This window comes from Neofelis nebulosa, chromosome 7 (assembly GCF_028018385.1).
Source record: "Neofelis nebulosa isolate mNeoNeb1 chromosome 7, mNeoNeb1.pri, whole genome shotgun sequence".
NCBI classification, from domain to species: Eukaryota; Metazoa; Chordata; class Mammalia; order Carnivora; family Felidae; genus Neofelis; species Neofelis nebulosa.
Window position 1 is genome coordinate 28,406,288 of NC_080788.1, and position 22,347 is coordinate 28,428,634.

The 22,347-nt window shown below is 37.9% G+C and overlaps 1 protein-coding gene across 4 annotated transcripts in view; it reads right to left on the reverse strand.

The window, feature by feature from the left end:
* HERC2 (HECT and RLD domain containing E3 ubiquitin protein ligase 2) overlaps window positions 1-22,347 on the reverse strand; it is a 270,781-nt gene that overhangs the window by 149,576 nt on the left and 98,858 nt on the right. For all 4 annotated transcript variants that reach the window (XM_058736915.1, XM_058736914.1, XM_058736917.1 and 1 more), the window contains 6 exons: window positions 19,463-19,691; window positions 19,242-19,366; window positions 15,121-15,299; window positions 8,882-9,066; window positions 7,498-7,653; window positions 6,642-6,827 (listed from right to left, as the gene is read on the reverse strand). In XM_058736915.1, coding sequence (XP_058592898.1) covers window positions 6,642-6,827; window positions 7,498-7,653; window positions 8,882-9,066; window positions 15,121-15,299; window positions 19,242-19,366; window positions 19,463-19,691 — 1,060 coding nt within the window. The remainder of the gene's footprint in view (window positions 1-6,641; window positions 6,828-7,497; window positions 7,654-8,881; window positions 9,067-15,120; window positions 15,300-19,241; window positions 19,367-19,462; window positions 19,692-22,347) is intronic.

A 22,347-nucleotide genomic window follows, 5' to 3' on the forward strand; every position in this document is an offset into this window, starting at 1 on the left:
AGCCTGGAGCCTGCTTCAGACTGTGTCTCCCTCTCTCTCTGCCCCTCCCCTGCTCATGCTCTGTCTCTCTGTCTCAAAAATAAATAAAAACATTAAAAAATAAATAAATGCACAAAGGACATGCAATGATTATAAAACAAAACAAAAACAGTATCACATGAGCAGCATGAATAGCAAATCTGACTATGTATAAGGCAATAAAGCAAATCCCAAAAATTTCAAAGGAATAAAGTTACAGAGCATATGCACTGACTACAATGCAGTTAAATTACAAATAGGTAACAAAAATAAAATAAAAATTCATATTTGACTTCCCACAAAAAAAATGTCTATAGAAAAAATACAATGAATGATAATGAAAATACTATAGATCCACACTTCTAGAGCTAAATATGTGTTTAAGGGCATTTATACCTTTAAATATATATAGTAGGGGGAAAAAAAGCAAAGAAGTAAATAAGTTAATAAACATTAAATCAATAAAATTCTAAGAGCTCACGATAGTCAAAAATTTTAAAAAGGGGCACCTAGGTGGCTCAGTCAGTTAAGTGTCCAACTCTTGATTTCGGCTCAGCTCATGATCTCACAATCAGGAGATCGAGCCCTGAGTCAGGGTCTGTGTTGGGCATGAAGCCTGCTTAAATTCTCACTCTCCATCTCCTTCTGCCCCTCCCAGGCTCACTCTCTCTCTCAAAAACAATAAGTAAATAAAAAATAAATAAATAAAAGCAGGCGGGGGGAGGAATGAAGGGAAAGATGACGGAAGAATGCCTCATTGGTCACCTTTCAAAGTGCTAGGACATTAACTCAGTATCACTGAAAAATGATACAGGGAGGTGATTGAAGAGGGGAGTCAAGCTAGGATCATGTCCTTACCTGTACAAATTGTACTTTGTACTAACCAAACAAATGAAGGCAAGGTTGCTAGGGGATTTTATAGAAGACAGACTGTATATGAACTCCCTGGTCCATCTGAACAGAACTGAAGGTGGGTGTCACACAGAATCACAGGCCTCAGAGCCAATGAAACAAGAAACACACAGCATGACCTCAGACACACTCTATCAAAAACTGAATCCAGGGGCGCCTGGGTGGCGCAGTCGGTTAAGCGTCCGACTTCAGCCAGGTCACGATCTCGCGGTCTGTGAGTTCGAGCCCCGCGTCAGGCTCTGGGCTGATGGCTCGGAGCCTGGAGCCTGTTTCCGATTCTGTGTCTCCCTCTCTCTCTGCCCCTCCCCTGTTCATGCTCTGTCTCTCTCTGTCCCAAAAATAAATAAAAAACGTTAAAAAAAAAAATAAATACTTTTGGGGCGCCTGGGTGGCGCAGTCGGTTAAGCGTCCGACTTCAGCCAGGTCACGATCTCGCGGTCCGTGAGTTCGAGCCCCGCGTCAGGCTCTGGGCTGATGGCTCGGAGCCTGGAGCCTGTTTCCGATTCTGTGTCTCCCTCTCTCTCTGCCCCTCCCCCGTTCATGCTCTGTCTCTCTCTGTCCCAAAAATAAATAAAAAACGTTGAAAAAAATTTAAAAAAAAAAAAAAAAACTGAATCCAAATCTGCATTCAAACCTCATCAACCCTATACATATAACCAACTGTTTAGAGAAAGTGTAACTGAGAGATGTTAGACTAAAAGAGAGGGCAATCAACCAAATTCAGAAAATATGAAATTCTCCAGAACAAATTCCCTGCTTCTTTGACAAATAAAGAGCATGACCAGAGACAAAGAGGAGGGCCTAGAGATACACTGTTAAAGGAAAAAAAGACTGGAAGCATATCAACCAACTATAACATGCAAAACGTATTTAGATGCTGATTCAAAATAACCACTAATAAAAAGACCTTTTTAGATAATCCAGGAAAATGGAACATAGACTGCATGTAACATTAAGGAATCACTGTTAATCTTAGACAGAATAATGATATTAAGGTTTTATTACCAAAAAGAAGTTCTAATCATTAACAGGTAATGTGTGTCAAAATGTCTTAAAGAGATCTGCTTTAAAATGATTCAATCATTCAATCACTAAGTTAAGTGGAGGAGAAGCTGAAATGTGAATACTTATAAATACAGGTTCATTATCCTATTCTCCCTACTTTTATCTGTGTTTTCACAATGAACAAAACATCATTTCTCTAAAAGCTAGAAAAATATCAGATTAAACCCTAAGAAAGAAGAAAAGAAATAATAAAGACCAGAGTAGCACCATCATAAAGACAACTGGATCAATGGAACAGAATACAGAACTCAGAAATAAATCCTCATATATATGGTCAAATGTTTTGGACAGAGTGTCACAACCATTCAATGGGGGAAGGACAATCTTTTCCACAAGTGGTGCTAGGAAAACTGAATATCCAATCGCAAACAAATCAAGTTGGACCCTTACCTTATACACCATATACAAAACTTAAAACAGATCAAAGATTTGAAGAGCTAAAACTATAAAATATCAAACTCTTAGAAAAGAACAGGAGGAATCCTTCATGACATGTAATTTGGCAATGATTTCTTGAACAGGACACCAAAAGCATAGGCAACAAAAGAAAAACTAGGTTAAGTTGGACTCAATCAAAATTAAACATCGCTGGACACTACCAACAAAATGAAAAGGCAATCCACCCATAAGGAGAAAATATAACTAAATCATATACATCCAGAATACAAAACAAATTCCTATAATTCAACAGTAGCAACAATAACAAAACCTGATTCAAAAATAGGAAAAATACTTGAATGGACACTTCTCCAAAGATATGCAAATGGCCAATAAGCACAAGAACAGACATACATTATCACTAACCATTAAGGAAAACCAAATGAAAACTACGTTATAATACCACTTTGTCCCATTAGGATGGCTGTTATCAATAAAACAGAAAAAAACAAGTGTTGGCAAGGATGTGAAAAAATTAGAGCCCTTCCTTGTACTCTGCCTATGGGAGTGTAAAATGGAACAGCCACTATGGAAAACATTATGGTGGGAAGTTAAACACAGAATTACCATATGATTCAGCAATCCCACTTTTAGCCTCTAACCCAAAGGAAGTGAAAGCAGGGCTTCAAACATACATTTGCACACCCATGTTCATGACAGCATTAGTTACATCAGCCAAAAGGTGGAAACCACCAAAGTGTATATCAAGAGATGACTGGATAAACCATTTTGTTTGCAATATTATAAAACATTATTCAGGGGCACCTGGGTGGCTCAGTCGGTTGAGCGCCGACTTGGGCTCAGGTCACGATCTCGCGGTCTGTGAGTTCGAGCCCCGCATCGGGCCCCTGTGCTGACAGCTCAGAGCCCGGAGCCTGTTTCAGATTCTGTGTCTCCCTCTCTCTGACCCTCCCCCATTCATTCTCTGTCTCTCTCTGTCTCAAAAATAAATAAACGTTAAAAAAAATAATAATAATTAAAAAAAATTTAAAAATAAAAAAAAATAAAACATTATTCAGCCTTAAAAAGGAAGGAAATTCTGACACATGCTATAACATGGATGAACCCTGAAGATATGCTAAATAGAGTAAGACAATTATCAAAGAACAAATACTGTATGATTCCACTTACATGACCTACCTCGAGTAGTCAAATTCACAGAAACAGAAAGTTGAATGGTGGTTGTCAAGGGTGAGAGGGAGTGGAGAATGGGGAGTTAATGTTTAATGGGTACAGAGTTTCAATTCAGGAGAGATGAAAGGTTTTGAAACTGGATGGTGGTGTTGGTTGGACAATAACGTGAATGTACTTAATGCCACAGAATGGAAAACTTAAATATGGTTAAAATGACAAATTTTATGTTATGTATACTTCACCATAGTTAAAAAAAAAAAAGTTGGGTTTCCACTCTATCTTACCACCCACAAAACAAACAAAAAAAAAAAAAACTGTTCACAACACTACAGATCAAGATGATTATCTGGCAAATTCTACCAATCTTATACATACCCTTCTGGGGAGGAAAAAAAAAAAGAAGAGGAAAGAACATTCTCTAAGTAACTCTAAGAGACTAGCACAGCCTGTCTTACTAAAACTTTAAATGTCTTGTTATGTTTTTGTACTACTGGATCCCTCAGATAGTTTCTACCAACAAGCTAATATTCTCAGCTGACAGACTGCAAAAAGAAATTTAACAGAGATTGCATGGGAAGCTGTCATGTTCCTAAATTACAGCCTGTTTGTTAGTGGAAGGGTGATTATCAGCAACTTATAGGGCATTAAAAGAAAACTACAATTCACAAGCACAGATGCAAAATTGTTGGAAAAAAGCAAAACACATCAAGACCAGCAACACATATTAATATGACCAATATAATACAATCAAGATAGTTTTATTCCAGATGCAGAAGGCTGATTTAACTTTTGAAAAATCAATAATTAACACGTTAATAGAAAAAAGAAAAATTATATGATCACTGAGATTAATTAAAACTTCATTGCAAAGCAGAATAGAAGGAAACTTCCTTAATATGTAAAGGCTTCTACAAAGAGGGCACCTGGGTGGCTCAGTCAGTTAAGCGTCCAACTTCGGCTCAGGTCATGATCTCACGGTTCACGAGTTCGAGCCCCACGTCGGGCTCTGTGCTGCCAGGTCAGAGCCTGGAGCCTGCTTCAGATTCTGTGACTCCCCCTCTCTCTGCCCCTCCCCCACTCATGCTCTGTCTCTCTCTGTCTCTCAAAAAATAAACTTAAAAAAAATTTTTTAAAAAAGGTTTCTACAAAGAAATCCCTTAACAAACCTCATATTTCATGTGTGAAATTTGGAAAGCTTTTCTTTTGCTCCTAAACAAGACAAGGCTGCCCAGTATCACCATTTGTATTCAACAATGCACCAGAGGGTGCTAACAAGTGCAGAAGTCACAAAGGGAAGCTGCAAGATGAGAAATAGACACAGGCAGAGACAGTCAACTGATTTTGACAAAAGTGGTACTCCCAAAGAGTGACCAAGGACACTCCTTTCACCCAAGAGTGCTGGTACAATGAACCTATGGACAAAATGCCTAGGGAAAAAATGACACATGACCTCTTGGCACAGGGGTGGAATGGTGAGAACTCTCACACTCTATGGAGATGAAAATCAGCACAATCACTATGGAAACCTGGCATTCTGTACTAAAGCATACCCTACAAACCAACAAGAAATAGACATAATTAATTCCAGCAAGAAACAGACATAAGAGGAACACCTGGGTGGCACAATCAGTTAAGCACACAACTCCTGGTTTTGATTCAGGTCATGATCTCACAACTCATGAGACTGAACCCCTCCTTGGGATTCTTGGGTCTCCCTCTCTCTCTACTCCTCCCTCACTCTTGCTCTCTCTCAAAATAAATTTTAAAAAAAATTTAAAAAAACAAACAGACATAAGAATATTTAAACAAACTATTAAGGAGCACAAGCCTGTCTGATAAAATGATAAAGAGAAGTAGAGGAGCAGCAACCACACAAGACCAGAGAGAGGTATCTTTCAGGAGACAAGAAGCAGTGTTTAGGATGTTCCTGCCACCATTCCATTTCTTAATCTGGATGGATGTTCTTTTCTTTTTTTTCTTTTTTAATTTTTTTAATGTTTATTTATTTTTGAGAGAGAGTGGTGGAGGGGCAGAGAGAGAGGGAGACACAGTATCTGAAGCAGACTCCAGGCTCTGAGCTGTCAGCACAGAGCCCGACGCAGGGCTCAAACTCATGCACCGTGAAATCATGACCTGAGGTGAAGTCGGACGCTTAACCAATGGAGCCAGCCAGGCGCCCCAAATGATTTTCTCTATGATCAGTCACAGAGCTGTTTTCTGTACTTTTGAGTATATTTCATAATAAAAAAAGATTTTTAAATGAGTAAGTTTGAACTGCTTAATCAGATTAAATGCCTTCAACCATACTAACTATAGAGACAAAAATAACATTTAACTTCATAAACACAAATGAATGATGCTAAAAATACTAGTGATATAAAAAAATTAAAAACTATGCTCCATATCCTATTGTTATTTTCTTCAGGATAGTTGTCACTTCTTATTTGAAACTCCTATAAGATGACAGTCTACAATGGAAGGGGAAAAAAGCCCAGCTTGCCTGAGCTTTCCTACAAAATACAAATGAACCACAACTTCAATTTAATTCTATGAGTCCAGGAAGTCAGAACCATACACAGTATGGTAACATACACTTAAAAAATGTCAAAGCTGAAAACTTTGAGAAGACAAGTTCCATCCCAATTTGGTAAGCACTATAGACAGTACATATAAGGGAAGTGCTCAGCTAAATATCGGAATTCCACAACTTAGTAACATCAGTTAGAAATGAGTTTAAAAAGTCATCCCATATTGATGTCAGCCTCCAAAGCTGGACTATATCTAATCGCCGCAACAGTACCTTCTGGAGGCAACACCCAAGAAAGGGTTCTCCAGAACTTTCTAAAATAGTCCAATTCAGAAAGTAACAACAATTAACAGAAAAATCATTTCTTATATATAATCTAAATCTCTTCTGATTTGGATTATCTTGATTTTCCACTTATACTCCCATCAGTGAAAATGGCAAATATTGGTTTCTCTTTGTGAAGTATCCTTTCAGATAAAAAGGCAAGAATAGGTTAGATCAGGATAAACTTTCCTCAGCAGAAGTTCTAGAAGTTAAGATGTCATACCCATGATGCCAGGCCAGGCTAACTCTTCATTATCATCCCTTTCCTTTCCCGGTGCAAGGTGATTGAACCGATCCAGGTGTTCTAACAGGCCACCCAGCAGAGGGACAGCTCCAGCCTCCTGCATGAGACCAGCATTTTTACTGAGCAGAAGCACTATAGAAACTACTAGTTCTGGAAGGAGAACACCTACGTTTTAAAAGAAAAAAAAACAGCATTAAGATTTAAATAAAACCATATATCCTATAAAACTACTTTCTAAGCTTGTTCTATGTTCAAATTCTGATAAATCACAAAATAAGGAAAGCATATTTCTACAGGATTATTTTATCTTTCATTTTGAAAAAGATAAACAAAGGTATCAAACAGAACCCTCTGAGTTACAAGAATACTTTTCAAAACCGCTGTGTTTCAACACTTCTGTGAACTTGTCTTTTATTCAGAAAACTTAAGTGTTTACAACTAAGTTTACTATCAGTAAAAAAGCACTTAATAAGAATGCTGTAGTGTCACAGAATTAACTTGAAAACATATTAAGAAATACTGGAAATTATTAAGGTCCTGAAAGGCGCAACTAATTTTTATAGGGCTGAAATAAAATTAGACAATTCCCAATGACCTCATTATTGAAATGTTAATAATGGCTGTATGACTCTAAATCACTAATTACATTTACAGTGACACAACTCCTACACCAACAGAATTGTCAAGCAAGTAAAAAAAGAAAAGGAGAAAAGCCAACATGACTAGAAAATGTATGGGGCAAAGGCATGCAGGTTTATCAGGAAGTGATAAATTTTAAGTCTTATCTATCTCTGAAAATAAATAAATGTCTGAAGGTAGGATATAAAAAAGGTACCAGTGAAGTCCCCTTCCACAATGCAGGCCACCTCTGCAAAGTGCCGCCAGCTGGTGGAAGCAATGCTGGCTGCCACAGGCAGTATATCTCCAATGTGTGTGCACAAAAGGGCTGTGTACTTCTTCAGCAAGGAACCAACACCCATAAGCTCAGGACCTTGAAGAAAGATTTAGAAAATTTCATTTTTACCATTAAAATTTACTTTGTAAATAAATCGCATTGATTCCACCCTCATCTATACATCTTTTATGTATAACAATTTTCTCAAAGGAGAAAATTAACCCATATTCCTTGGCTGTTTTTATGTCACAGAATTTGAGAAACAGTGAATTTGGTTACGTAAATTTTCATACACTGCACTATATAATACCTAGAAAATTTATTTAATGTAAATACTAAAATCATTATTTATAGAGTTTTAAAACCTTACACCTAATACACACAAATGTTATCAAATTTCAAGTCTTAACACTTGCAAATTACTTCAATAAACAAAGTTAGGCATTTTTCAATCTCCTAAAATCTTTAACTTTTCTTCCTACAAGGCTCTTAATAGCTTTTCAGTCCTCATGACTTTGAGATGTCTCTTTCGGACTATAAGTTCACCTATTTCAACCTGAAATTTTCTATCTACAAATGCCTAATTTTTTCAGCAACTAAGATATTTTAGAATATATATAAACCTTTTCAGTTTTCAGCAACTAAGATGTTTTAGAATATAACATCTATAAAAATATTAACAGCAGCGGATGTTTCCATCCTTGACAGAGAAAGCCGATTTACACAGAGCCATCTTTTGAGCTTGTGGAAAGTACTCTAATCTATGTCATGCACAGAACTAAGTGCTTAAATATCATCCTATTTTAATCCTCATAGGCACCCTCAGATGTTATCCCAGTTCCGCAGGTGAGCAACCTACAGCCCCCTGGTAAGTCTCAGACTTAGTCCCATGTCTAGCGGCTAATAAACCAGTGCTATAACTGAGACCCAGCCTTCCTCCAACGATGATTCATTCCTTGCATTACTCCCCACCTGGTTTTCCAGTGCGATCAACAAATGCTATGTCACTACTTTGTTCCCACATTATGTTAGTATCCAACACTCCATAACAGACACGTAGAGTAAGTCTGATAAATTGTCTGTTAAGACTAACTTGAACATAAAGGAAACTATTTTTGATGTCCAAAGAACTTAAATATTAAGACAAGGAAACAAAAAATATTGATGAGTCTAATATTTGTCCCAAAAAAAAGTGGATACAAAATGAAGTCCCCCCAAATTGGCACATTTAATAATATAAGAACTACTCATCTGGGAGTATAGAATAGGCCTAAATTAAAAAGCCCAAAATACACATAAGACATTTTAATTTTAAGCAACTTACTAGATATATCTGAGGTCTGACCAATACTTTCTCCTGGATAAAGTTTACTGATAAGTAGGCGCTGAAAGCGCAGCAACAAATCCAATGAAGCAGTTCTTTCACGACTATGTTGCTCAAAGTCTAGACATGATGAAATCCGACGGGCAACATCTTTCAATCTGGCTACTGTCTGAGAAGCAATGTTTCTATGCAGAGGAAAGAAGATTGCAAAATTTAACAAGCTATGTCTATTAAAAAAAAAAAAAAAGTATTAAGAAAGCACAACAAAAACTAAACTCAAATATAATCATGCATCCAGGTGACCTGTAGCGGGCTTCCTTCCCCAAATATGAGTCAGGTGTGTCTGCAGTAAACACAACCTCAGTCAAAACTGAGAAAAGAAGCACAGAAGTTGTAAAAGATATAATGATGCCCTTTGCTTTACAAATGTGCTCTAAAGAGCTGTGTGGAATGGTCCAAAATGATAGAAAACAGACCTTTGGGGGAAAAAACAACTGTGTCTTTACTTTTGTCCAAAGCTGTATTTCAAATATAGATGTGACACTATTCTTAAATACAAGATTTACTCGCCTTTCTGCATCTGCCTCACAAATCTGCCTTGAGACCTACTCAAGTTAAGTACCTAGGTGGGCAATGCAGGGGGCACACAGGGTTCAGAAAGCACAGGAAGGAAGACCAAAGTGGGTGCAAACAGACCAGGTCAGAGTAACAGGTATTCAAACAATACAGCAGCAAAGAAAGGAGCAGAGGCTCCAATTCCAACTGTGGGATCTAACTTGAGCCACAAACCATCAGTTAACAGGGTGAAAAAGGAAAAAAACAAAACAAAACATGGGTCCCAAAAGTAAAATTAGAACAGTGGTAAAATGTTCTGGCTCCACAAGAAACTTGCAAAGGAACAAGGGCAGGGAGTCAAGTCAAGACAAGAGAATGAAGAGGAATGGACACTGTAGGTGATAGAGTGCCCGGCTGCTGGTACTAGATTCTGCAATGCTGAGCCAGCCCCTGAAGCTTCAAAAGGAGAGTATGTTCTGTTTATGTTTGAGGAAATTAAGTTCGGTATGAGTGTGAACGTAGAGGAGACATAGACTACCAGATAAGACCCTGCCACCCAGGGACAGTCCCACCACCAGTCAAACAAGGCCTGATCCCCGTACTAAGAACAGAGGAATAAATCAGGGGAAGAAAAGAGCTAAAACAGAGCCTTGCTCTGGGCTGCTGTCAAAGTAGCTCCATCTCAGGGCGGGTGAGGGCCAGCCAGCCAACACCTGGCATTGCCACTGAGCAGGTAAGTCTGGGAACTCTGCATAATACCAGGCCACAGACAGGAATTCTATTCCACTCCTTTGATTTCTAACGTTGACAGTAGGTTTGTGGGAAACCTGTCAGTTGCACTTGCCCCCATGATTCATTCCTGGAACTAACAGCACTGTGAGGAAGAAGAGGAGCAGGAAACATTTGAGGAGTTCCAGCACAACTCCAACACACATCCAAAAGTTGCTAAGAAAGAACAGCAAGAAGCCCTTGGCTACTGCACAGGGATACTCCGTCCACACAAAATGAAGGTAGGTGCTCACAGGGTCTTGCCTCTAGTCAACCTCACCTTTCTATTCTACTGCCTGACACCCTGCCTTAACAGTAGAAAAAAATCTGGGTTTCATGCTATACAAGAAGGAGCAAAGGACACTAATATAAATGTTAACTTATTTCCTTAATAAAAAATCCTGAACCATAATCAAAATGTATAATTCTGGTTGAGTTCACTAATTAAAAAATTTTCATAGCTCTTGATTTTATATAAATGTTTTTCTGTGGCTTCTTGCCAGTGTAAGACTAAAGCATTACTCTGAAATCTGTTTCACAACTTATTCTTGGCAAACTGCAATTTCTTTAATGTGTTTTCCAAGGAATAAAGTATACAAAACATCCCTACAATCTCTTCCATCTTTAGACTATTTTTCAACAAATGTATCAGCTAAGTCAACACATTGAGCTACCTTCAATCACACTTAAGGTAAGAAAATTAAATATCAAAGTCTCTCTGTACATGAGAGAAGTACACTTTCTACATTTATGAAAAGAGTCTGGATCGTAGGCACTCTGTTAGTGAGAAAGGTGTTGATACATTTTCCTTTCTCTATATTCTAAAACTTTTGTAAAGTGTTGTTTACTTCCAGGGTTCAGTTTTTGTGTTTTTTAAGCAGGTATATAATTATTATAAAACTGCTGTGGAGACAGCTCCTCCCTGTGTTACCAAAGGTTCAGAAGACAACCTATGAAATGGTCTAGAAAATGCTGTCCAATAGTAACATAATGCCAGGAAGCCACAAATGTCATTTAAAATGTACTGCCAGGGGCGCCTGGGTGGCACCGTCGGTTAAGCGTCCGACTTCAGCCAGGTCACGATCTCGCGGTCCGTGAGTTCGAGCCCCGCGTCGGGCTCTGGGCTGATGGCTCGGAGCCTGGAGCCTGTTTCCGATTCTGTGTCTCCCTCTCTCTCTGCCCCTCCCCCGTTCATGCTCTGTCTCTCTCTGTCCCAAAAATAAATAAAAAACGTTGAAAAAAAAAATTTTTTAAATAAATAAATAAATAAATAAATAAATAAATAAATAAAATGTACTGCCAGTCACTGGGGCACCTGGCTAGCTCAGTCAGTTAAGCACTGAACCCTTGATTTTGACTCAGGTCATGATTTCACAGTTTGTGAGACTGAGCCCCGCATTGGGCTCTATGCTGACAGTGAGGAGCCTGCTTGGTATCCTCTCTCTCCCTCTCTCTCTGCCCCTTGCCTGATTGTGCTCTTTTTCGCTCTGTCAAAATAAACAAATAATCTTAAAAAAATGTTTAATGTTCTGCCAGTCACATTAATAAAGAAAAAAAGTAATGTAAAACCAGTATTAATAAAGTATCCCAATATACTGAAAATACTATTTCAACATAAAACTTAAACTCAAAAACACACTTAAAAGTTTTCTAACAACTGAATCAAGTCCAAGGTTTTAAATATGAATTTTAATAAATAATTAATAATTCAATTAAAATAACTGAATTTTAACTAATAAAAAATAAAACTTCAGTGTCTCAGCTACACTGGACACATTCCAAGTGCTAATCAGTCAAACATGGCAAGAGACTTCCAGACTGTACAGTAACAGGCATTGATGGGTAAAACAGACAAGTCTCTCCACACCAAGAGAATAAACAAGCTGGGCAACCTACCATAGGCCGAGATCAGGGAACACACACTCACTTTCTGACAGAAACACCAGGAGTCCTGACACAGCCTCCTCAGCAAAGGGTAGGGCATTCAAGAACTCAATATTGTTTCAGAAAATACATGCTTTATGCTTTAAAACTTCTGCATAGAACTTCATTTTTTAATTACAAAGCACTCAGCATCCATTTTCTCATTTGATCCTTAACTCTATAAACACTGCTCCTGTTATTACTCTGCCAGTTACCACACTGGGGAGAGTTTCACTTGCCAATTTTATACAAGCAGTCACAAGTGAAATCTTCTAGGAATAAATCCCAGGGTCTTTCCACTACCACCAACTACACTGAGTTAATTCACTTTCAATCTGTTGTACTAAAGATCAGAATGTATGAGATACTGATCAAAAGAAACAATCATCAGATTTAAAAAAAAATAGGAAAATTTTTTTAATTAGCATTTACTATAATCTATTTAAAGAACTAGCTCTAAAACTTCCTCTTAAAAGTTCCCAATGTGTCCAGTAAATTCTGGTGCTTCAGGTATGGACAGCAGGCTGCCCCCACACCAGCAGCATACCACCCACCACTCTTCTGGACATACATGCAGAGGCCCCTGCTCTCTGAACTTGGCTACTACCTGAGCCAACACTCTAGAATACTTTCTTTATGTATAGAAAATGAAACAAAACAGGAGCCAAGTTTACACACGAAAGAATTTTGCTAAATAGAAGACAAGAGTTTTCCATTGTCTAACAAATACCTTTCAGAAATCACCTTGCTTTTTTGGTCTTTTTGAATGACAACGAAATGTTGGCTGACATTTTTCAGGAACAGTGTCTGATCACTTCAGCCCAAGGTTCCTGTTTATATTCTGACTCTGACTGATTCTTACCTCCTCCAGATAGGGCCTTCAGAAATAATGCTCACCATTCTTTTATTTACTTCAGCATTTAAATTAATAGTTGTCGGGGCACCTAGGCAGCTTAGTCGGTTGAGAATCCAACTTCAGCTCAGGTCATGATCTCGTGGTTGACAAGTTCGAGCCCCATGTCAGGCTCTGTACTGACAGCTCAGAGCCTGGAGCCTGCTTTGGATTCTGTGTCTCCCTCTCTCTCTGCCCCTCCCCCACTCATGCTCTGTCTCTCTCTGTCTCAAAAATAAATAAAAAGATTTTTAAAAAAATTTTTTAATTAAAAGTTGTCTTAGGCATCCAGATGACCAACAGACATATGAAAAGATGCTCAACATGGCTCATCATCAGGGAAATACAAATCAAAACCACATTAAGATACCACTTCACACCAGTCAGAATGATTAAAATTAACTCAGGAAACAACAGATGCAGAGAAAAGGGAACCCTCTTGCAATTGTTGGTAAGAATGCAAACTAGTGCAGCCACTCTGGAAAACAGTGTGGAGGTTCCTCAAAAAATTAAAAACAGAATTACCCTACTACCCAGCAATAGCACTACTAGGAATTTATCCAAAGGATACAGGAGGGCTGATTCATAAGGGCACAGGTACCCCAACGTTTATAGCAGCACTATCAACAGTAGCCAAATTATGGATAGAGCCCAAATGTCCATCAACAGATGAATAGATAAAGAAGATGTGGTTTATATATATAATGGAATACTACTAGGCAATGAGAAACAATGAAATCTTGCCATTTGCAACAATGTGGATGGAACTGCAAGGGTATTATGCTAAGTGAAATAAATCAGTCAGAGAAAGACAGATATCAAATGTTTTCACTCACATGGAATTTGAGAAACTTAACAGAAGACCATGGGAGAAGGAAGGGGAAAAAAATTGTTTCAAACAGAAAGGAAGGCAAACCATAAGAGACTTAAATACAGAGAACTGAGGGTTGATGGGGGGTGGGGGGAGAGGGGAAAATGGGTGATGGGCACTAAGGAAGGCACTTGTTGGGATGAGCACTGGGTGTTGTATGTAAGCTATGAATCATGGGAATCTACTCCTGAAGCCAAGAGCACAGTGTACATACTGTATGTTAGCTAACTTGACAATAAATTATATTAAATAATTAATTAAAAAGATAAAAAAATAAAAGTTGTCTTAGTAATACATATAATTCTATGACATATACAATGAGGCAATGATACAACCAATTTAAAAAAAAAAAATAGTTCTACCAAAATGATTTTCATTTGTATCTACTCCTTACTAATGAGGCTAAGAATCTTTTCCTGTTTATCATACACTCCAATTTTCTCTTGTTTGAAAATCTTTAGAATCTCCAGTTCTACCTCACACACTCCAAACTCTCCCCTCATCTATATTTAATGTCTGCTCTTAAAACAGTGTGGAGGTTCCTCAAAGTTAAAAACAGAACTACCTTATGATCTGGGAATCATCCTACTGGGTATTACCCAAATACAAAAACACTCATTCAAAGGGAAGCTGCCCGAGTGTCCCTCAACAGATGAATGGATAAAGAAGATGTGGTGTGTATACACAATGAAATATGATTCATCCATAAAAAATGAAACCTTGTCATTTGCAATGACATGGATAGAGCTAGAAAGTATAATACTAAGTACTTAAGTCAGCAGAGAAAGACAAATACCATATGATGTCACTCATATGTGGAATTTAAGAAATAAAACAAATGAGGAAAGGGGGGAAAAAGACAGACAAACCAAGAAACAGACTCTTAATTACAGAGAATAAACTGATGGTTACCAGATGGGAGGGGGGTGGGAGGATGGCTTAACTAGGTGACAGAAATTAAGGAGTGCACTTAAAATGAGCACAGGGTGATACATGAAACTGTTCAATTATTATATTGTATACCTAAAGCTAATATAACACTGTGTGTTTATTAACTAGAATTAAAATAAAAACTTAAAAGAGTCTGCTCTTTACCCCAAAACCTATTCTACATAATTTTCAGAGTATACCTCAACAGCCAAAACATTTTCAGACCCTAGTACTAACTAGATCTCACTATCTTACTATGAAAACCAATAATCCTCCTGTTAAAATATATCTAGTATTTACCTAAGAAGCTGTTGTATGAGCTGAACCAGAGGCAAACACTGTTTTCCAGAAGATTCATAGATCCCAGTATTAATAAGATCTTTATCCAATGGAGTCCTACTTCTATGAAATGTCGAGGCACTGGCTTCCTGTTCATCAATTTCTTTTTCCTTCTGTGCTTCTTTTTTGGCTTCCATATCCTGTAATTCATAAAACAGAAACTGGTTACCAGTTATCTTAGTACCAAGTGTGAATACACCCTGAGCTGAGCCCTGATCTCACAGCAGATGTCCCAGCTTCTGTGCACGAACTCACAAAACCACCTGGTGACACTGGCCCACATCCACTGTCGGAAACCCCACTGCTCAGGTGCTCAGTTTCTAAACAGACTATTTGTCCTATAAATCCATTACCCAGGCTGCCATTGCTAACGTTCTCCAGTTTCCTTCTGTAAAGTCCCTAAAATCTTTTCTCCTGCTACTGGATCTAAGAAATACTTAATGTGATCTGCCCCATACACACACAGTCTATTTTGCAAACATGAAGCAAGAACTCAAGAATAAGAGGATATATTCCCAAGTCATGTATCTGATAAGAAACATGTGTTCAGAATACAGAAAGAATTCTTACAACTCAACAATTAAAAAATAACCAACTTAAAAATAAGCAAAGGATTTGAATAGAAGTATCTTCAAAGATGATATATAAGTGGCTCATAAGCACATGAAAAGATGTTAGGCATCATTAGTCATCAGGGAAATTCACATCTGTTAGGATAGCTATAAAAGAAAAGTTGGACAGTAGCAAGCATTGACAAGGATGTAGAGAAATCAGAACCCTCATACATTGCTACTGGGAATATAAAGTGGCACAGCCACTTAAGAAAAAAATCTGGCCATTCTTCAAAACATTAAACACAGAGATACTATAAAACAAAACAAATCCACTCCTAGGCATACACCCATAGGAAAAAAAAAGCCTGTCCAAACAAAAACCTATACACAAATGTTCGTAACAGCATTATTCATAACTTAAAAATAGCAACAACTAAATGTCCATTGGCTGATGAATGTATCAACAAAATGTGCTATGCCATACAATGGAATATTATTTAGCAATTTTAAAAAATTAAGTATGACATGAATAAACTTTGAAAACACTAGGCTAAGTGAAAAGCCAGACACAAAAGGTCACGTATTGTATAAATCCATTTATATGAAATGTCCAGAGCTAGAAATTCTTCAGGAGACAGAAAGTAGATTAGCAGTTGTCAATGGTTGAGACAAGTAGGGAATAGGGGGTGTGACTGTTAAGGGGCACAGAGTTTCTTTTTGAAGTAATGAAAAGGTTCTGAAATCACTGGTGATGATGGTTGCACAACTCTGTGAGTATACCACTGAATTATACACTGTAAAAGAGTGAATTTTATAGTATGTGAATTAGATCTCAATAAAGCTATTATTTTAAAAAAAAAGAAACAAAAAGGCAAAAAACAAAAATAGAAGGTATCTTTGCCAAACACAACCAATATTCCTGAGGACTTACTATATACCAAGCATTGTTCTAGTAACCAAATTTATGGTGAAAAAGCAAAAAAGTTCTTTCCTTCTGGGCATTTTCTAATGGCAAAAACAAGAACAGTCTAAACACCAACAATCCATCCCAATCTTTGAGGGGTATAGGGATGAAGACTCAGCCTCAGTGACTACCCACTGTTAAGGATAAGAAAGCAACATAAATCAGAAAAATGAATAATGTGCATCCTTTTAACCCAGCACAATTTCATTTCTAAAACTCTTTCCTAATAATCATTCTTATACTCTATTCAATGACTTATAATCCATAAAATATACTTAGAGGCGCCCGGGTGGCTTAGTCAGTTAATCATCCAACTTCTGATTTTCGCTCAGGTCATGATCTCACAGTTCATGGAATCAAGCCCTGCACTGGGTTCTGCACTAACAGCTTGGAGCCTGCTCGGGATTTTCTCTCTCCTCTCTCTCTGCCCTTTCCCCCACTCATGCACACTCTATCAAAATAAATTACATTTTTAAAAAGAATATAATTAATAATTGTAGTAAAAATATCTAAAACCTAAAAGGTAAATAGATTATTTATAAAAAATAAAAAGGAATATGAAGGAATTCCCTTTTCATATGACAGACTTCTCCAAAACAACAGAACAAATGGACGGTAAAATATACAACAGAAAACATGGCAACCTGATGAGTAAAAAAGATGCAAATTAACACACCACTGAAATTAATTCTAGTCCCATAATCACATCATTAGTAAACATTTGCATCCTCAAAAGTCAGACAATAAAACAAAAATATTAACAATATTGGCATACTAATAATTCTTAAATATGAGGTTTTTGTTTACGTCTTTCTGTAGCTTTATAACAATTTTGTTTTAAAATGAATGGCCTGTTAGTTATCTTTTAGGCTTAATGATTATATAAATCACAATCTATGTATCTCTGTAGCCTCTCTACCTCTGCAATACCCTGCCTCCAATACCTCCTTAAAGGTCCCTCCCTCTGTCCAGCAGGAAGTGAGGAATAAACATTTGCTAACTAAATGAATAGGTTCTAAAAATACTGCTTGGGTCATATCTGGCCCACTCGTGGACTTCCTCTGTCTGTTCTCTGTCATGGCTCCCATCAGGTAAGCTGTCACACAGAGCTGTGTGGGGAAGAGGAAGAAAAGGAAGAGGCTTGGAATCAGCAAACCTACCACTCACTAGTCCTAACACCTTAGCAAATCACTACACTTTTGTGGTACTTATGTCCACATCTATAAAATGGAATTTTAAACCACTTTTTCCACCCAACACCATTGACAAAGTTAAAAGAGAAAATCAAAATAAAGTACACAGCATAGTACCTGGAAAATAATAGCTATACAAAGAACTGTAGTTGTTCCTAATGTTATTTATACGATTTCTTCTATTTTTTTCAATTTAAATTTTTTTTAAATGTTTTTATTTATTTTTGAGAGACAAAGCGTGAACAGTGGAGGGACAGCAAGAGAGGGAGAAGTAGAATTAGAAGCAGGCTCCAGGCTCTGAGCTGTCAGCACAGAACCTGGCACAGGGCTTGAACTCACGAACCATGAGATTGTGACCTGAGCTGAAGTCGGACACGTAACCGACTGAGCCACCCAGGCGCCCCTATTTTTTTTTTTCAATTTAATCAAAGTACTTCGTAAGTATGCTTTCAAAGATATTTTCAATGTATTTACTTCATCTAATTTTATCAGTGTTAGTTTTTAGATAAAAAACTATTGCAACAATAAAAGCAACAAAAGAAGCTATGAATGACCAATAAGTACATACAAATGCAAATTAAAACCACACTTCCCTCCCCCAGAATAGCTAAATTTATGAAGAATGACATGCCTCATGTCGCTGAGGTCAAGAAGAGCTAGAACTAGAACTCTCATATTGGCTGGTTCAAATTAAATGCCACAGCCACTTTGGGAAACTGTAAAAACACAGTCACCAAAAGACCTAGCAAATTCTACTTCCAAGTATTTACGCAAGAGAAAAACACATGTTCACTAAAGGACTTGTATACAGCATGATCAAAGCAGCTTTACAGAATCAAAAATTTTAATCAAATGTCTATCAACAGGACAATGAATAAACAAACAGTGCCATAATCATACAATGAAATACTCAATGGTAAAAACAACAGATGAGTCTGAAAATTATCAATGTAAAATAAAGCAGACATAAAATAGTACATACTATATGATTCCATTTATGTGGCAATCAGAACTGGCAAGACTAATTTAATCTGAGGGAGGATGGGAGTCCTGGAGTGCAAAGAGGCACAATGACACTTTCTAGGGTGATGGAAATAATTCATAATATGATCAGGGTATCTGTCACATTCATTTAAGTAGATAAAAGTGAGTACATTTTATCATACTTAATATCTCAAGTTTTTTAACTAGTTAGATAAAAAAGCTTTAATTACAGAAAATATTTGGATGTTACTAACCATTTAATGTTTCAGTTTTTCAATAATTCTTACAAAATGTTATTTCTTGACCTGAGTACAGTGTTTCAATCTCAGCTCACTGACAGGTAAAACTTGCCTCTGTCAGCTCACATACATACTCCTAGAACCATACCTGGATTTCTGCAGTAATGGCTGCATTTAAGGCCGACTCTAAGCCTCCATCGGCCATCAAGCTGCCCACCAGAAGATCAATCATGAATCGACGACCTGGACTTATGTTTACTTCATTGCCTGAAACTGGAAAGGAAAGTGTTTTTGACAATGTGAGGTAAGTGCCAATGCCCCTTGGCACCCTCTTGTGCACCCACCACTCCACCCCATCCCCAAACCCACCTGCACAGGGCAGGAGAGCAGAGAGCGCCCGGGCCCTTTCCTCAGCAGTGGGCAGAAGCACGGACCACCCACTCTGCAGCACAGCCTGGGCAGCTGCCTGCACGGTGCTCAGCACACCTGCACTGCTGGCCAGAGACACCACAGTCTGTTTCAGGCTGTTGAGGAGGACGCTGCCCAGACCTAAACCAAGGAATTCTGGGTCAACCTGGTGACTAATGGCAGCATGCAACTGAAAGGAGAAAAAGAATTTTAATTTAGAAGTCCTAAAAACAAGTGTATTTCAAATCTTGTTAAAGATTAAATAATACCTCAAACTGAGTTTTATTCAAATAATAAAGAAAAAAGCTCTGCTATATGAATTTTTTTAACTAGACTAAAAATTTTACTCATACTAGGTGAGAGTCCACAGTAAGGTATTTTTAAGAGGAATTTTTTAAACCCACTATAAATACATATATGGAAGAGCTCAAGACCAATGGAGAGGTTAAATCATGTGGAAACAGGGGCACCTGGGTGGCTCAGTCAGTTACACACTCGACTTTGGCTCAGGTCATGATCTCACGATTTGTGAGTTCGAGCTCCACATCGGACTCTGTGCTGACAGCTCAGAGTCTGGAGCCTGCTTCGGATTCTGTGTATCCCTCTCTCTCTGCCCCTCTCCCACTTATGTTCTATCTCTCTCTCTCTTTCAAAAATAAGTAAACATTAAAAGAAATAAAATCAAGTGGAAACAGCAACCTCCACCCCACCACCAGTCATCTGCACCAAACACAGAGAAATAGCGAATATAATACAACCCGAAAGCTGTTAAAAAATATAGAGGCGCCTGGGTGGCTCAGTCAGTTGAGCACCTGACTTCAGCTCAGGTCATGGTATTGCAGCTTGTGAGCTCAAGCGCCACATTGGGCTCACTGCTGTCAATGCAGAGCCTGCTTCATATCCTCTGTTCCCTTCTCTCTCTGCCCCTCTCATGCTCTCTCTCAAAAATAAATAAACATTTAAAAAATGTTTTAAAAAAAAAGATTATATAGCCAAGCTGAGAGTATACAAGGAAGTTCCTCAAGGGCCAAACCAGAACTCACAGAGATACACCAGCAGGAGCCAAGAGGTTCTGGACTCTAAGAATAGATCAAGGCCTTGGGGCATGACATCCCAGCTGCCCATGACAGCCCACTGAACCTGAGCTTCCTGCAGAAGTTTGGGAGCCACTGAAGATCACCCATCTATTGCCAGCCAGGGCCTGAAAACAACACTGTCCATAAAAGCTTTTGGTAGAAAGAGACCCCACAATAAATCAGAGACCTGACAGATGTAAAATCTGTCCTGTGAACAGATGTAAAATCAAGTTTACACCAACCATCGAGGTACACATATCACAAGTCAAGAACTGAAAACCAAAACTCATCTGGAGCCTGAGAAACTCATGACACTTAAGAGACACAAATACAAAACTGCCCTCTGGGGACATCATCATAGCCAAAGGCAAGGGGATACCCCTAGCAAACCCTCCCCTGAAAGTGGTGTTGCAGTCAGAAAGGACAAGCCATACTAGGTCACCACAAGGTAGAATCAAAAAACAGAGCTCTTACAAGAAGCAAAATTCACACCCCTAGGCAGCAATAAAAACAATGGAATGAATCCATAAAAAAAGAAATTGTTCTTAGAGATCAAGGAAGGAACAGAACCCAGAAGAATATAATGAACAAAATGAAAGCTTTGAAAAAGACCCAAATATAAATTCTAAAAATGAAAAAAAACAGCTACAAGAATAAAAACCTCAAGGCAGAAGTGTGAAAAGCCTGGGCCCAGGTTCCAGCCCTAAACCTTGAGGCCATGGGTACCTGATCTGGGCCACATTCCTGAACCTCTCTCTGTGTCCTCATTTATGCAATATACATCACAGGTCCTAACTCTCAGATGAGTGGCACACTGATTTAATGAGTTAATGCATGGAATGCAATGATCATAAAAGTAATTATTTTATAATGGACAATTCAAAAATATGGAACATTCATCTAAAGAAAGGATTTGGGAACTGAAAGAGAGCATTGAATGAAAAACCAGAAGGCAGAATGGAAAAGACAGAAAATGAACATCATAAAAGATAAAAAGATTTTTAAAATATCAAACAAGTTGTGATACTTAGGAAGACAAGAGAAGTTCAACATACACTGAGAAGTAGATAAAGTAGATTAAAAAAAGAGTTAATTTCAATGGTTAAATGGTGACTATTTTTTCAAAACTTAACAAACCATGTAATGAGAATCATAACCTCAAGTTATATATACAAAAATACATCCTCACCTAGACATAATATATTCAAATTACAAAACAAAAGAACATCTGAAAGGCTACCAAAAAGAAAGACACCTTAACTACAAAGAAACAATTACATCAATAAAACAATTTTCATCAGCAAAAATAAAGACTGGAAGACAAAACATCTTCAAACTGTTGATAAAATAACATGTAACCTAGAAAGCTAAGCCCTGTTAAACTACCTTAAGAAACATTCAAGCAAACAGTTTTCAGACTTTACAACTCACAGACCTTGATGAAGAAACTTACTGAAGGAGGTACCCAGGAGGGAGAAGATATAAGCAACAATGGCAAAACAAATTGGTTAAAAAAAAAGAAAAAAAGGCTACATCAAAGTAAGCATGGTCTCTTTAAAAATGACGATTATAATGGGGCGCCTGGGTGGCGCAGTCCGTTAAGTGCCTGATTCTTGATTTCAGTTCAGGTCATGATCTCACAGTTTCATGGGTTCAAGCCCCACATCATGCTCTGTGTTGACAGCATGGAGGCTACTTGGGATTCTCTCTCTCCCTCTCTCTCTGCTGGCAGTCTCCCCAATTTTGTGCTGTCTCTCTCAAAATAAATAA